We start from the raw sequence: 17,161 nt of genomic DNA, 5'->3' as shown, positions 1-17,161 counted from the left end.
ATAAATCATATTATTGTCATTTGGAGAGACCTTTTTCAATTAATATGATAATGGCATAGTAACGCAAGTACATCTTATCGACCTACCGGCTTAGAAAAATTAAGCAGGTGGCGTCATTTGGTTTAAAAAAAAAAAAAAAACTCCCAACCTAAATCGGTCGTGTTTGGCTTTGACACCAATTACATTTCTTTTCAAACTAGCGTCTCTCTTGCTCTCCCTCACCAGGTTCTAGTTTTAACTCTGAGCATGTGCCTACCTGACACAAGCTGGGCTTCCACCACCGAATTACTCGCTCACCCCAGTTTGTTTGTTTTAAATGCCTTGATATTTGAGAGAACGTCAAACAGTCAGTAAAGTTCCCGTCTGGAATAAAACCTACCAGTCAACTAACCTAACACGCTAGCTGTTATAAGCTTATTAGCACCTGCCACAAGACCACTACCGCCAGGATTCCCCCATGTTCTGTGGGAAACCCTGACAAAATTTAAGCCCTCCTACCCTCAGGAAACGAGAAGGGGGAGGTGAGCAGACACCGGGGCAGCGTACTGAAAACCTTTTGCTATCCCATCAACAAAAGCGGCCAAATATTATATTTATGTTCAATTTATTGAACACTGATATATTAACAGGAAAATAAAGAGCATTTGGTTCAATGCAGTTAACATATCACAGAAACCAAAAATGTGCTCAAACGTCTAATTTTCTCACTTGCACTTCCTCGCTGTGAACAGTAATGGCGCGCTGTGATAACGCCCCCTAGGGGTTGGGAAGTATATTGATGTTTTAAAAAACATTAATATTAATCTCTGTATCGATTTTTATGCACAGCCCTAAGTGCGACAGGCCTAATTAAACCCACTCAATGAAAATGTCAAAAAAGATCTGGAGAGATGGGCCACCTATACTCTGGACTTTAATAGTAGAATAACAGTGGTGAAGATGAATATTTTGCATACATTTGTTTAATTCACTTGCAGTTGAAGTTCCTGTGCAACAATTTGTAGCATGGGATAAAATGGTGTCAAGACTTATTTGGTAGGGGGAGCGGGGTCGGGGTGGGGCAAGAAACCCCGATTACTCTTTCCGCACTCCAGCTGCCAAAAGATAGCGGGGGAATGTCTGTTCCGAATCTAAAATTATATTTTCAAGCTGGACAGTTTAGACCTCTGTGTTGTTGGTGTGGCAATAACTATACGCAAGGAAGTAGAGGCCGGGGTCCAAGCATTACTCTGTGAGATCAAGGTCAATAACGTTGTCAGAAATGAACTACATCCAGTTACTGTATTCACATTAGACACCTGGTTCTCCCTAGTTAAACAATTAAAACTGAGAAATTGCCAGAAATGATTAAGATGGATTGCACTAGATGAAGGATTCAGGCCAGGTGCAAATGACTCTGTATTTAAAGAATGGAAAGGGACTGACAGCCTACTGTGTAATGATTGAATAAGATGAGCAACTTTCAAGATTTAAAGTTACTTAGATTACTTATTTAGATACCTTCAACTAAAACATTATTACAATAAAAAAAAAAATTAAAGGATCTGCCTCTGGAGAAATTAATCCTGTGATTGAAACAGTATGTGGAGCTTACCTCCAAAAGAAAATACCAACATTATCTAAACTTTATCACATTCTAATGCATAATCTGAAGTTTACTTCATCACATGTTAAAGGGAAATGGGAATGAGAAGTACAGGTCACAATAACAGAGGAAGAATGGTATCTAACTTGAACTTCAGTGCAGACTTCAACAAATTCAGCGCTTTGGAGATAATTTAACAGGAAATATGTCGTGAGATTTTTTTGTACTCTATATGTGAAGAGTCAACTGTAACTCCAGCAGACCTGCAGGAGAAAAGCCGGTAGCATCGAGGCTCATTGTTCTCATATTTTCTGGAATTGCCCTAAGATACAACCATATTGGACCTATATAAATGTCACACTAAAGAAGTCCTTAGATATGTATTATATATGGTGTTCAAATGGGATGTACTGTGATGCGTTTTGGAAATATTGTCGACGTGGTATGTAGGGAAGACCAATACCTAACTAAGATCCTCTAAAAGCAGCCCGCAAGGCAATAATCTGGCTAAAAGCGGATACTCTGAATCAACACTGGTGGATTAACATTGTAGAGGACATTTCCCAAATGGAAATATTGACTTTGATCTTAAGGTTAAAAAAACTCAATTCCATATAAAGCAAAAGAAATGGATTTGTTTCATTAGCCTTGAAGAATAAATGCCTGTTAGGTCTGTCTCAGGACTTAGAAAGTCACTGGTTTGTCTGGGGTGTAAGTTTGATTGTCATGTCAGCTTATAGATTGTATTCTCAGCATGTGCCGAGGAATACTGTGAAAATGTGTCTAACTGTGCCATGAAAATATGGGTTTGTTCATTTTTTAACGGACTGATATTTTCTTCTCCTACTCCTCACTGCTGTATGTCTTTGTGTTTTTTTTTGCTAGTGTTCTTTCTTTCAAAAACTTAAAAAGTAAAAAACAAAACAAAAAAAAAAACAAAAAAAAAAACAGCCCCCTTAATTTACTCACCTCACAAACTGTGCAGTGGAAGCGAGTCTCGACGTGGTGCTTGCACTCATTGCATGTGTAAACAAAACGGTCCTGGCTTTGGTTATGCAACTCCACCAGCATGCACATGGAGCTCCATTTAGCCCTCCTCAACGAGCTGAACTCAAGGTGCTTGTCCCGAGCCAGCGTCAGGAAAGCATCACGGCCGTCCATAAGGTCGCATGCCATCAGGGGGTCTGGGTCTACGATGGGGGGCAAGGCGTTTGCCATGGGGCCTGCGATGAGCCGGATCACAAAGAACACCTAGCAGCGTAAAGGGAGAACAGAGGAGAGACGGTGATTACCGGGCTCTTAGAAGGACATATGGGTCAAGACAGAGCCCAAAAGAGTTTACTAATAATATATTCATTAGACTGTTAGGTAAAGATGCACAGACAGGCTGCCGTCAATGATGGAACAACTTTCAGCTGAATGGACCCAGATGAGGATTTTTGGAGCCTCAGAAATGCTAACTTGTTACCAGTAAGTGCACCCTACTAAGTGCTCCAAGGCTGCAATAACACCACTATAGAGTAAAGGTCAGGTTCAGTTTCACTCAGTGGAAGTATATAGCTGTAGCAAGGTACACGTCTGCTAGTAGTTCAGGCTGTGAGAGCGAGACCTTCAGCAGATACCAGGAAGGCTGTACGGCGTACCACAAAGTCGCCGTTTTATTCTTTTGAGCTGGAACATGCCGGACTTAGAGATGTTTGCCTTTCAGAGGAACCAGAGTTCAGGTCGTGATCTACATCCTCTATGGCATACAGATGAAGATGCTCTTTCTGCTCTGCTAGCCCAGGCTAATAGCGGACACAAGATGCTAAACAGTTTAAAATGTACACTCCATGATTCATTTTTGTTGGTTGTAGAAAAGTAAAGCCCTGTTTTACAGCTCCATCTCTGTCATACAGAGGTGTGACATCCCATCTCTTCCTTGTAGAATTGACTACTGGTCGCAGCAGAAAGCTAAATAAAACTTTTTTTTTAAACTTTCTAATTAGTTAATAGAAATCATCCTCAACTGGACCACAAAATTTGGACCGGTGTGAAATGTAGCTTTTTCTCACTTGTAGCAGTGATGTAGCAAGTTAGAGAGACCAGGCTGCATGAGCCTTCATACCTCTTTGTGTTTCTCCATAGTAGCGTAGAGCTTCTGCGACAGATCGTTGGAAACGTTGGGCATCCCTGGCTTCTTCTTATTCGATCGACTCAAGCTACTTTTGTTCTTGCTTGTCTTTTTGTTGTTCTTCTTTTTTGCATTTTTGCTGTCACTTTTTGTGTCCTGCACAAAAACGGGAGCGGTTTAAAACAACTGAACAACAATCATATTACCAACATGTTATAGTAGCACATCTTTCCTCCTCTTCCCAGAAGCACAGTATTAATCAAAGAGCACAGAGTGACTCAGTCTTACATCAATACTCTCATTAGAAGTACTGTTCTCCTCCCTTTTTCTCTCCTCCTCCTCCTGCTCGAGCTCCTTTATACTCTCCTCCAACACGTTGGGCCAGAAGTCACCCTCAAAGTAAGGCAATTCGTTGGCACTTGTTAAACGATCCTCTGTCGCCTGCTTGAAAATGTCCTTTGAGAGCAAACAAACAGGAGAGTTATGGTTTTGTTCAATTGATTTTGAGCCGTCATTTCAAACATATTACTTTAGATGTAAAAGCTGAGAGGCAAAGGGAATTTAAATCTAAAAACTAAATAGAAGCTTATTGTGCTGCACACCTTGTAGTCGTGCACTATCCGCTCTGCTACAGCTTTGTCCAGCATCTTCTTATACCACTCCTGCAGTCGCTTGGGCTTTGGGATCTTCTGATCCAGAGGATGGCAGTGGAAGATGTAGTCGTCGCCTTCACTGGGAGGGCAAGCCCAGATGTGACCGATGGTGTAACTACAGACCCAAACGAGACGACCAACAATGATCAAAAACCAGGATTACGACACATTTTCATATACAAATTCCACTCTTTTTTAATGTTTTTCATTTTAGTTTAGAACATTTTGGACATTTAAAAAAAAAAAAGCTACAAATCGCGACAACAAAATGTAAAGGTTCTTATTCATCGGTGGTTTGGATCATTTCTCTCTCCAATTCTATTACACTAAGATCGATGAAATCTTGTCTGAATCATCATCATTCGCTAAGTAAGTGTTTTATTTATATTTATATATAGTATGTTTCTTTTAGAAAATAATGAAAAAATAGGAGTTTTAACACTTTGGCTATTCCAACCTGGTCCAGTTTAAGTGGGTTTAGAGGCAGAAAGAGCATTAAGTCCATGCTTCTTTTTGAAGAAGTGTATTTATCTGTAGGTTTTCTAGCTGTTAACTCAAAAACCTAGACGATATATTCAAGAGAGATGTAGTTTTTTTACCTTCTAGTTAAGGGATATGAAGCGATATAAAAAAAACATATCTCCAAACCTATCCAGAATTACAAAATGATTTCATACTTTCAATTCTGCAAACAAACCTTAACAAAAAAATGACCACATAATTTTGTATTCAAAGTCCTTCTAAATAACCATTTAACTGTGCGGCAGTACGCACCCCAACTTCTTGACATATTCCAAGTAGCTGATGAGGATTTCATGGTAAACTGCTGTTCTTAGGGCGCGAGGCCTAAAGAAGTGTACACTGTCCAGGTAGGAGATGTAGACTCGCCTGAAAGAACGAGGAAGATGGAGTTGATTAAAATGTCTTCAATTTAAATCAGGTGACAGAAGCAAGTAGTAGAAAAGTGCATTAACGTACCTCTGGTTTGGCTGAGGGCAGTCAGATCCGTACTCCTGAACATGCATGCCAAAGAAGCAGACGTCTACACCATCAATGTCCTCAAATGCAAAAAGGGCTTTTGTCCTGTAGGGGAACGACTCGGACATCTCGCCGCTGTCCACAAATCTGAAGGCAGAAACATTGGTGAAGTGTGACTATGAATCTGCAGCCTTTAACCAAAAGTGCTTCTGTATGGACACACTCTGAGGTGGAAAAGCACCAAGAGGTTAACAACTAAAATACCTAAACAATATATTAGAAATATTCAACGTATCTGAAGGTCAACTCGTTCATGGCCGTATTTATCCAAGAAAAATGCTTTAGTTAGGCTTCTGGCAAAGCCCGGTTCAAGTGCCTTTCTTCTTTTACCTGGACTTCATTCCTGGTTTCACCTCCACCACTTTGTCAGAGACGTGGACGACACGAATGAAGACCTCTCCAGATTCAGGATTGGCCTGACGCTTCAAGAAGTCGTTCACCCTCGTCTCCAGAAAACTACCCAACTTAGTCTGGGGCAACCCTGCGGGACAAAGAGCAGACTACAGTAAAGAAAGGTCCCAGGAAATAAACACCACCTACATCTACAGTGATGAAAAAAAAAATGATTCTCTTCCTATTTCATGTCTTTCTGCAGATGGTTGCTTGTATGCATTTCCAATCAGCTAGTACATAAGAATCTTAGAAGTAAAACTATAATCTTCAGTCAATCAACAGCATATATTTAGAGCCTATGAGCTACATTTAGGGTCCCTGCACACATTTCACCTCAAAACTCCATAATTTCCCACACTTAAGAGGTCTCCGTCTCTTTTAGACATAATTTAAAGAGAGGGAAAAACTAACTAGCTCACTGTGAATTTATGAAGGTACTTTTTTATCATGGTCAGGCTTTAAATATGGAACCCTGCTAAACCCTGAGAAAGGGAGCAAGACAGACAGAGACAGAAAGACACACGGACAAAAGGAGGTTGGTAAATGAAGAGGCTTTGAACGGAAAGACAAACAGATGAAGGACTAGTTACCAAATGAATTGGACAGATAAACAGATGAATGAAGGAATGATAAAGGTGAATGGATAAATGCATGAAGGGAAGGTGGATGGATGAAGGGACTGATGGGTAGATGGAAGGATGGATGAACGTGCAGACAAACAAAAGATGCAAGAACGAAGGGATGGTAGATGGACAGATAACCAGATTGATGGATGAGCCAGGGGACAGTAGGTGAATGGATGATGGACAGATGGATGGGAAAACATGATGGATGAATGAAGGGATGGTGGGTGGACATGCAACGGATGGATGAATGGACTTTCAGACTATGGGATATGAAAGAAAGTCTGGAAATACAACTATTTTTCATACTTTGTTACTTTGCCATACTTATCCAGACGTGGAAGATGCTTTAAAGGACCAGTCTGCATCATAATGCAGTTTACTTCTGCCACGCTATACGTGTGCCTGCTTAGTCAGACATGCATGTCAGCTGAGAACTAATTCAGAACCGTAAGTGTCCTATCAGAAAGTGCCTTCAAAGAGGGCAACAATTTCTGATTAGAACATAAGGTTAGAAAAATGAAGAAAGTGTGTATCAGTTTACCATGAATGCGTCACACACCAGTATTCTGTATAAAGAGTACACACTACTTACTTTTCGCACAGTACTTGTTCTCCTTCCTCGTCTTATTTGTCTTCTTTAGGCAGCCATCACAAACAAATCTACAATGCATAGCGAGAAAAAGGTCAGGTGAACTCGATGCAAACCGACTGGCTACAGCTGAATAGCATTAGCTCGTCCACACAAACGTTGAGGAAAAACAAAAGTTATTTACCCAGATGGCCAGATTGTTTCATTGTGCAAAACACAGATCTGATGCATCCTGCGTCCGCAGTCCGTACATTCAACCAGCCTGGACACAGAGACGGACACGGACACACACATTTACACCCCAGTCCCCGAAGCGCCGCGGCTTCACAGCTTTAAGTTCTGACAATAAATGGCTCTAGACTCACAGCTCAGGGTCCAGTGTGTCGTTTTTCTTTTTCTCAAACTGATCCTTGTTTATTGACCTGTAATTAAAGCAGAGGCTGTATGACAGCATGTAGCATAATAGTGGTTAGGATTAGAAACTTTTAGCAACATCTGGAGTTCCAACTGAATGCAACTCCGGTCAAATGTTTAAGTTGGGATGAGTAGTAACAACAATCTGAGGACTAGTCAGAAAAAAAAAAACACCTTCTCAAACGTTGTTAGGAATGCAAATGGAAACGAATCAATACTTACGTCTGTGGCTGGGTGGGGTCATCGCCCAGAGAAACAGTTTCTCCCTGGATCTCGTTGAAACACTTCTCGCAGTAGTGGTACCTGTCAGCAAGAAGCCCAAATGTTGGTGAACTACACCATCCCCCACAGCACAGTCAACCACAGACAGCGCATGGGAGGGCAGTCACCAAACGGTGCGGGACACGGGCAAGGCGGGGAGGCGCAAGCAGGAAGGAGTGCAGGACAGCGGGGAGTCGTCATCAAGCCAGTCATGATTTCAACGGGAATGAAAGACAGGCATGGGAGGGGGGGGGAGGGGGGGGGGGGGGGGGGCAGGCACCAAGCAAGCCAATGTTGATATCACAGTGAGCGGGAGAGAGGAGACAGACACCAGACAGGACAGAACGAGACAAACATCAAAAGACAAAACAGAGCAGAGAGGCGAGGCAAAGCACAGATTAGCAATTTGGACATGGGAGGATGAGCAGCAATAAGCACCGTCACAGCTAACGGAGCAGGAGCAGAGTTAACAGGTGCTAAACAAAGGGAGCTGCAGGGACGGGACGTCATGGAATTAACACAGAACGGGAGGGAAGCACGGGAAACGGCTCAGCTGTTCAATAAAGCGGCTCATTTTAAAGTCGGTCCTTTCACATTGCACAGGTTTTCTTTGCTTAACAGAAGGCGACTAAGGTGTTAAAAGAATAGCTCTAAAATCTAAGCTTTACTTTCCAAGATGCACTGAAAATCGACAGTTGATCTAAATGAGACATTTTTCCTCTTGATTGGGCTTGAGCTGTCAAAAACTCAACTATTCTATCTTTTTATGTCTAGTGAACGTACCATACTTAAGCGCTACCAGATCCAGGTAACAACACTCTTCAGTGGGGAAGTTGTTATTGAAGGAAGTTTATTGTTTGGCAATGGTATAAAGCTTGTTACTCCACATTACTCCAGACTTTTTGAATTGAGAAAGCTTCCTGGAGAGGAAGCGAAACGTCTTCTACTACAGAAAACAAGTCCAGTTGTTTTGTTTTTTACTTTTTTTTTTGGAAGGAAGGAAGGGGAGTTTCTGATTTTCAAGAACAAAGTCGGATGACGCAGAGGGGCAACAAGGGTATTTAAACTAAAACTATTTCTTAGGATGTGCTGTTCTGTCATGGCAAAAGAGAGAGCAGGACCTTCATCAGATAACAGGAAGGCTGAACAGAGGACAGCAAAACTGTTCGGTTTCATCCTATTGACCTTTAAACTCTACCTGGTTTAAAACTTGGGGGATCTGAAAGTGTTGGCTGTCTTTGGGAAATCTCAATGGGTAATGATTTACATTTGAATACACACAAAGAGTGACATTTTAAGATTGTTAGCCAAGCCAGCTGCACTAATTGCTAATACAAATGGAACACTATATCATTGTCTATTTCAGAAAACTGATTTATACCAACTACTGGGTCACACTGTATGATGATGCCTCTGCTTCCCAATATAAATAACTAATGACTGCTCACAACAGAAAGATTAACAGAAAACTTAATTCTAGTCTTATATACTCTTATATCGTACCTCTGAAGAAGAAATAGTCTAACTTTGAATCTTCTTGTGACTGAAAAGTGCTTTATAAATAAACTTGCCTTGCCTAAAATCAACGGCAAACCAGAGATCACAGCCACATAATTCTGTTTGTTGCCTTTCATTTTCACCATCTCTTCTTTTTTACCATGCGTACTGCTGATCATTAACTTGACATTGCATAAGCTCTGAATAGCAGCAGGAAAAACAGAAAAAAATAATTTTTCTCTACGTTGCTGGCTCAGTTCTGTAAACGCTAGCCCTGTTTGTATCTTGCATAATCCAATCGTGAGAGGACAACTCAGGTGTAAAGCTCACAAAGACACCTTAAGATCTTACGCAAACTCCTGACGGGCATTTGCAGATGCGCATTACTCCATCGAATGGGTGACAACATTTATAGCAGCTGTCCTTTTGTTTTAAGACTACATAAGATGCACTTAAATGCTTAAATAGAAGATTTTGAAGATTAACAATAAACAGGAATTCACTGAGGTTTAAGGAAAGCAAAACGAATGTGATCAGAGGACTGACTGTTAAAACGCCAGTGCATTAGGAATCACATGGAGGTAAAAAAAAAATAAAAAAAAATAAATAAAAAAGGAGGGGGAACATGAAGTGAAGTGTTTAGGGAAACATTAAATTAGATCAGCATATTCATGTGGCACTCATGGAAATGCATATACTTGATTACTGGTAGGCTACAATTAATTTCCCACAATCCACTGCTCTTATCAATCAAAATATCTACGTGAAAATGTGCCCTGTACCGGTCAGTAACGCTCCCTCTCTACATACCTGTTCTGGTAGCTGAAGTAAACCGCATCTCTGGGAATGGTGCACAGCTGCTTCCCATAGCAGCACAGCGTCTGTGGAGAAAACTCCAGCTGATGGACAAAAAAAAAACAAAAAAGAAAAGGGGACACATTAATCTGATGAGTATCAACAAGTTTGAATTTTTTTTTTAAAAAGACCGTAAGAGATTAAGGAATACACACAGATGAAAGAAACATTGTGCTTCGTTACACTTGTCCTAAACACAACCTTCAACTAAAAAGTCATCATTTTAGGAAATATTTAAATGTTATTTAAGCCAGGGTAATAAATGTGCAGACATTATTGGAAAAGATTTACAATACTTATACTGTTACTAAAACTAACACAGACCATTGGTTTCCAACTATAAATAGTGTGCAATAAGAGCTTAAAGACCTTATTTTAAAGTCCTAATTCAACATTAAAAGTAAACAGCTGATCCAGGCTTCCCTCACAGACACAGTAAGTTGGGGTATTTGTCGGTAAAACATAAATAGACACTAATGAAAACTGAAACATGATATGGCAGTAGTATGCCTCTGACTAAATTTAGTTATGAACCAACGTCACTGGTGAGGCAGACTGCATCTTTGCAGTTGAGAGACGGATCACCCTTACGGCTTCTTAGACGACTAGACAATTTGTCCACATGTAGATTTCTGCCTGAAAATTAGCAGCATTCATTTGAACCAAGATTTTTTTTTTTTGTTTTTTTCTAAATCAGAGATGGTCTCATAAGCAACAATTTATTTACTGACTAAAGCCTGATGCAGCTCTTTTGTCTCTCTGTAACTGGCTACATATATCCTACCTCATAAGAAATAACTGGGATGAAAAAACAAACTAGTTGTAAAGAGGCTGAAAAGCAATATGGACAATAAGCTGGAATTTAAATTTTACACACAATCCCAACACCTGTACGCCAGGCTTGTTTTCTGCATGTTTTAATGGTTCTGTAAATGATTATACACGGCCCTGCAGCTCACCTTTTTCCCGCAGCAGTAGCCGAGGCCCTGCATGACCAGGTCAATCTCCTGCTCGAACACCTCGGCCAGCTTGGAGCAGAACTTGTAGACCCGTGATGTTTTGCGATTGTACAGCCAGGCATTGTTGAACATCAGCCAGATGTCATCAACATACTGCCACGGATCCTGGTACTGACCTGCAGCAACACAAATGGCACGAAGGTCAACAACTCAACAACTCTGGGAAGTAAAAGCTACTGTATAAAAATATAAAGCAAACAAAAACAATCACTTCTAATTATTTAAGAATCTGTCAAAGGAGAGCCAGGTATTATTTTCCCAATCATTTTTGTCTTTCTTTTAATAACAGTGTTGACTGTGACATACAGCGGCTTGTACGAGCTGAACTTGCTCCGCACCTCATCGTGTGACCGTCTCCACCTTCAGCGTGTTTAACGGGGATTTTATGTGATAGACAATTACAAAATGTACAAGTACAAGGAAATTATACATGTTTTCACATTTTGTTGCAAATACAAATCTGGAAAATGAGGCACACACTGATATTGAGCCCATTCGGCACTTTGTAGAACCAAGAAGATCTTCTGGGGTCTGTCTCACCCAGCTTTTTATAACTATAGACTAGGACTGCAGCTATTGATTCATTGATTAATCTATCCAATATTTTTCCAATTTATCTGAAAAGAGATGCTCTTGGTAAATTAACATATCTCAATAAACAAGCATTTGGAAATAAAAAAAAAATTAACCTTTATCGCACATTTTAAACGCATTGTGAATGGCAAGAACATGTAAACAAAAGTCAAATCAATCCTCATAACATGCCAATTTAATTATTACTTAATTCAATTGTCAGGTTTATTAGGAGATTTTATTTTTTACAGAATTTGAACCAGGTGGAGCTAAAACTGCCATTTGAGGAGTTGTGATTAGAGCATATTTGCAGACAAAGAAGATTTTTTCATCTTGAGTGCAAAATGTCTATATTATTTGGTACAGTTTTGGCATAATTACAGCTCTGAGTAGCTTGTTGTTCGGCAAATGGCCAGTTAACAAATATTTAATGACTAAATTAATTGACAATTATTTCCATAATCGATTAACCGGATAAATCATGACTATTTCAGCTCAAGCTCTAATGATGCGTTCACACCGAACGCGATTCCTGTGAAATTTGACAGTAAAGTTCAGATTTTTTTTTTTAACTCCTGCGAAAGTCACCGCGGTTTCTGCTTTGCTCTCGTTCCGCGCGGCTCGCATTGCTACCCGCTTCGCGCCCCTTAGCACGTCTCTGTTTCTACACCTTTTTATTTTTAGCTTTCAGTCTCTATCTCACGATCCTGTCACCAATTTCACCATTTTTATTCAAAATTTTATTTTGAAAGACACCTGCCTCTCTTCCTACCTACTTCTCGATTGAATGAAAATCACTGGAAATCTAGATCTGCCAGTTAAGAATAACTTTGGGTGTAACGTTATTCTGTGTGTATTTGATCACGTTTACCATTTTGGCATTTCATTACCATCCATTCAAACGGTCTGTCAACAAAATGTCTTTTACAGAATAGAGCAGACAGCTGTTGTGATGGACTACGGAGGAAGGTGAGTTTTTGCTTTCAGCAGCTGTGCGACAGAGTAAATAGTATTTTTTGCAGGACATCTGGACACGAGCACAGGGACGTTTACTTGCTGAGAACATGGAAGAACGAGCGTTAATGTTCATCCTTGTAAGGTGAGCGCAATAAATGCGTCCTTTCCTGTTGTAACCCGCTAAGTGAACACCCATCTTCCACTTTTTCACTAAAGTAAAACATCACTACTTCAACGTCTTGATGGCTGGAAGTGAGCCGCAGTCAATTGGATCTGCTCTGAATTTTCAGACTTTATTTGTAAAAATATTCTAAAACACTTAGTGACTGTTGCCTGAGAAAGCTGCTGTACATGTAAAAAAAGAAATAACTACAAGCTGTATTTTGTTGATGTATTAAAAAAATTCAAACAATATTTTAAAGTTTGTGGTTTTAATGAGGAAAAGCCTGAGGGTTTGAATAAGGCCCAGTGTAATGTGATGCAGCAGGCACTCACCTGTATCTAGCTTTCGCTTGATAGTTGACAGGTCCATCGGGTTCTTCACGATGTCAAAGTAGTCCTGTCAAAACGTTTAAAGGAAACATCATTAGACAAAAGCTGAAGAAGCCGACTCGGTCACCAGACTGCAGGAACATGCAACGTCACTCGAGATACGTACAGGTATGCAGAGCAGCTGTGGGTCGACAGGCATCCTGAACGGCAGAGATTCTGGGTCTTGTCTGTAAAGAGATTCTAGCGTAGGCATGAGGGCCTGACGGAGCTCCTCGGGCTTGAAGACTATGAGAGGATGAAGATGTGCAGACAATCAGATCAAAGGTAGATGTTCACTAACCCAAATAGTCGACAACAAAAAAGGAGAATTTGTCTTACTCTTCTTTTTCACAGGCGCCTGTGGAACAGCGGCCTCTGAACCCTCCTCTTCCTCTTTCACCTCTTTCTTCACCTCTGGTTTCTTGTCTTCAGTCTTCACGGCCGACGGCGGAGTTGATGTGTCCATAGGGACTCCTTTACCCCCGTCCCCAGAACATTCCTCCTTCTTCACTTCTGATTTCACAAGCTTTTCCTCCGTTTTGTGGTTGCTCAGCTTCCCTCCTTTGGAGCAACTGCCTGGGTCGCTCTCCTCCTCCTCATCCTGATGCTTGGCCTCCATCTTGAGTTCCAGGTTGGTGGCGGAGGTGTTCGACTGAGGCTGCTGAGATGAAGCGTCCAGACTGCTGACAGACGCTGGAGTCATCGCCTGACTGTCTGCTGCGAAGGAGCCCTTCTGGGACAACTGCAAAGACGTTTAGAGACAAGTTCAGGGGGAAGGTAAAAAGAAAGAAATAAGCACAAACTACTGGAATAATAACCTGAAGTTGACGGCGCTGTTTTATAACTAGGGTCAAACCGGAAGACGTTAAGAGTCATTTTAGCTGTCTTTATGTGTGGACTGAATAGGCTAAAGATTTCTGTTTTTACCTCGGATTTTGTTTTCTTCTAAAGACGACATTTGTTGTGAATTGGTGCTGAATAAATAATCTGAACTTAATTGAAAACAAAGGACAATGAGGACAAAAAGGCGAGTGTCTTGAAGAATAAGTGAGTGGTGGCCTAGTGGGTAACACTGTAAGTAGCCGGTTCGAACCCCGCAGGTTGCCACTATGGTCCCTGAGCAAGACCCGTAGGCCCAGATTGCTCCTGTGGCGCTGGAAAACCAAACGCTGCCCACTGTGCAATCGCAATGACAAACATTTCTTTCTCTTTTATTAGATTTAAAACTAAAGACATCAAAATAAAGATTTTAAATACAAAGTTGGCATTTAATTCCAAGTAGAAGCAGAAGAAGCACTAACCGGAGTGCGAGGCAGCTGTCCGGCATGCGGTGTCGAGCTGGAGGACAGTCCGGGGTGAGAAGGAGTGGTTGAGCCAGAGGGGCCCATGTGTTGCTGCTGGAGGGGTTTGTTGGATCCGGGCCCCTGGCTGAGCGGATTCTGCTGCAGGGATAAGGGTGGGGCCAACTGCGGAGCTCCAGGGGTATGTGGCTGTGGTGTCTGGGACCCTGCTAGTCTGGGAGGCGTTTGATGGGGAGTGGGGGATCGACTGTGTGCAGGGGAGGGAGAGCTGCCACGCATGGGTCCCAAATGGGGGATGGAGTTGGCTTGCTGGTTCGGGTTGGATGAAGTCACAGATGAAGCAGGGGGGCCAACAGAGGAGTTTGGACCGCAGCCTCCCACGCTCTGCGGGCCCATCGGCCCCACAGAGGGGACCCCGTTGGGACCGCTGACTGAACCAGGCTGTCCTAGAGGACTAGCCACCGAGAGGGACGGAGGAGTTCCCATCTGTGTCTGCAGGTGGAACAAGTAGGTACGTTTAAAAGAGAACATTTAATACGTTTAAAATTAATACCATGGTTTTGTTCTAAATGGTTTCTTAAATTTTTTTTTTTAAAAATTAAGAAAAAAATCTATTTTTGTTTTTTCAATTTAACCAAACAAGCATAATTTATTAGTTGTGATTTATTTATTAGCAAAGCAGAGCTGAAGCAAAATGCCACAAAAGCAAAGCATCATGACTTGGTTTCAATATAACCAAAATACTACAAGGCAGATTCTCATTGTTATAATCAAGAAGAAGAGTTGCGCTATTTCAGAAAAGTATACAGAATTTGCTGAACCATTTTCCCACCTGTGCATACACATCAGGTTCTCTTGGACACAGACAGAAATACCTGAACCATCTCTAAATAAATGTGACCCAAATGAGAACAGAAAGCCAGCATCGACACACTCATCACTACGGACCTATCAAACACAGGTTTCCGCTGCTTAATGTACCCAATCAAACGCTTTGCTGAGCCAAACCTTGCTGATGCTACTCAAACACTGCATGATCAACATCTAACCTTAGAATAAACTTTGTTTTTTTTTTCTCATTTGAGTTGCTGGTGAGAAAAGCGTAAAGGATTGTGGGTCTTCTTACCTGTGCCATACCCCCCTGGGCTCCAGGCTGGCCCATTCCAGGCTGAGGTGCTCCAACTCCAGGCCCTGACCCAGGAAACTGTCCATGGGACAGATACTGGTTCTGGAGTGGGTTGACATTGGGCTGTGGCACTCTGGGCCCAACCATTCCGAGCTAGACGAACAAATTAGTACAAATCAAACGGTTTTGTTCATTTCTGCTGAACAATTTCAAACAACAGAAATCTCAATGCAATCACGTTTGCACAGGTAACTTTAAACAGCGCTGGTGTCTACAGCGTCAGAGAGGAAAACACCTTTAAGAGACCTATTCTGTGTAGCTTAAAGCAGCACTGACCTGGTTGCCAATGGGAAGAGGGGGTGTGGACCTCTGACCCATAGATGGCATCCCCATCTGGTTGAACTGGTTCATACCTGACAAAAAAAAAAAAAAAACATTTTATACCACAACAAGCAGAGGTATTTTTTATGTAATCTACTGGAAGTTTGGTGCAGGTGAAGCATGGGATAATGGCATCTCATACGTGAACGGATGCAGCATTACTATACAACAATCTAAGTCTAATTTAAACTTCTTAGGTGAGAGCAGGTTTCTTACCTGGGCCTTGCATCCTGTTGACCATCTGATTGGGTCCAGGCGGTCGCACCATTGATGGATCAGGGAGTGGACCGTCTGCAAACACAAGATGGAGAGCGACGGCCATCAGGGCACAATGGGAGACAGAGGAGGAACAAACGTGCCTCTTAAGTAGAGCTGCAGAGTTTCAGATCCTGAGGTGCAGGTTAGAAAGGATGTGTGGAGGATCTTTATCCTCTTTAAACACCTTTTACCCAACTAGTGACTGAAAATATGAAGTAAGAAAAAAACTCTGCATGATAACAGTTAGAAAGGTGATTTGAGTTATTACCGACCGAGCGACTGAAGATTTCTACACAGCGCATCAAAGGTAAATGAGTTACACTTTACAAATGATATAAAACCCACAACAGGTGAAAATATAGGCGATAAAAAACAGCTAACCTGCATGTGATACATTATCAGATGATCTCAACACAGCCAGAGCACCTTTTCATGGGAATATAAACTTACTCTGAGGCAATCCAGTCGGGGGCTGACCCATACCGGGTCCAATGGCTTGACTTTGTTTCTGCAGCCGTGTCCTCCTTTTCTCCTCTAGTTCCTTCTGTATCTTATAGATCTTTTCTGCTAGCAAGTGATAGTACTCAGCCTGGCAGGACAAACAGGAAAGCAGAATAACCATTAACGAAGCGCCAAGAAGGAACTTCCAAGTTAGAATCGTTTGGGGGAAGACCACCGAGGGGCGATGGTGGGGAAATTCAGTCCACATTTCTGATCTTAAGAAGGGAGCAACATACTCGACTGTTGGCCGACTCGTACATGTCTCCCTCAACTTTGCGGGCGTAGGCCACCAGGTTCTCCATTCGACGGTCTTTGAGCGCAGCAGGATCCGGAGTCGGAAAGATGGCCTGGACACTGAGAGAACAAGCAAACAGGAAAAGGCTAAGGGATAAGGAATAGAGTTTGTTTTGGGATTTTATGTGATTGACCTTTAGAAAGTGGCACATGGTTGTGAAGTGGAAGGAAAATTATGTCTTATTTTTAAAGATTT

The 17,161-nt window shown here is 41.7% G+C and overlaps 1 protein-coding gene across 7 annotated transcripts in view; it reads right to left on the bottom strand.

Annotated features, from left to right (window-relative positions):
* Positions 1 to 17,161, bottom strand: part of ep300a (E1A binding protein p300 a) — a 38,716-nt gene that overhangs the window by 6,911 nt on the left and 14,644 nt on the right. For 2 of the 7 annotated variants that reach the window (XM_021319820.2, XM_036142459.1), the window contains exons 9-30: positions 16,908 to 17,025; positions 16,621 to 16,759; positions 16,129 to 16,203; positions 15,868 to 15,944; positions 15,532 to 15,684; positions 14,406 to 14,897; positions 13,444 to 13,846; positions 13,232 to 13,350; positions 13,069 to 13,132; positions 10,984 to 11,159; positions 9,980 to 10,068; positions 7,634 to 7,744; positions 7,363 to 7,437; positions 7,182 to 7,259; positions 7,001 to 7,068; positions 5,720 to 5,870; positions 5,330 to 5,476; positions 5,126 to 5,239; positions 4,301 to 4,466; positions 3,987 to 4,154; positions 3,693 to 3,854; positions 2,555 to 2,836 (exon numbers count right to left, since the gene is read on the bottom strand). In XM_021319820.2, coding sequence (XP_021175495.2) covers positions 2,555 to 2,836; positions 3,693 to 3,854; positions 3,987 to 4,154; positions 4,301 to 4,466; positions 5,126 to 5,239; positions 5,330 to 5,476; positions 5,720 to 5,870; positions 7,001 to 7,068; positions 7,182 to 7,259; positions 7,363 to 7,437; positions 7,634 to 7,744; positions 9,980 to 10,068; positions 10,984 to 11,159; positions 13,069 to 13,132; positions 13,232 to 13,350; positions 13,444 to 13,846; positions 14,406 to 14,897; positions 15,532 to 15,684; positions 15,868 to 15,944; positions 16,129 to 16,203; positions 16,621 to 16,759; positions 16,908 to 17,025 — 3,427 coding nt within the window. The remainder of the gene's footprint in view (positions 1 to 2,554; positions 2,837 to 3,692; positions 3,855 to 3,986; positions 4,155 to 4,300; positions 4,467 to 5,125; positions 5,240 to 5,329; positions 5,477 to 5,719; positions 5,871 to 7,000; positions 7,069 to 7,181; positions 7,260 to 7,362; positions 7,438 to 7,633; positions 7,745 to 9,979; positions 10,069 to 10,983; positions 11,160 to 13,068; positions 13,133 to 13,231; positions 13,351 to 13,443; positions 13,847 to 14,405; positions 14,898 to 15,531; positions 15,685 to 15,867; positions 15,945 to 16,128; positions 16,204 to 16,620; positions 16,760 to 16,907; positions 17,026 to 17,161) is intronic. The other 5 variants (XM_021319821.2, XM_036142462.1, XM_036142461.1 and 2 more) reach the window with 3 other exon arrangements.

This window comes from Fundulus heteroclitus, chromosome 10 (genome assembly GCF_011125445.2).
Source record: "Fundulus heteroclitus isolate FHET01 chromosome 10, MU-UCD_Fhet_4.1, whole genome shotgun sequence".
NCBI classification, from domain to species: Eukaryota; Metazoa; Chordata; class Actinopteri; order Cyprinodontiformes; family Fundulidae; genus Fundulus; species Fundulus heteroclitus.
This window is presented reverse-complemented; position numbering and strand designations above follow the sequence as displayed.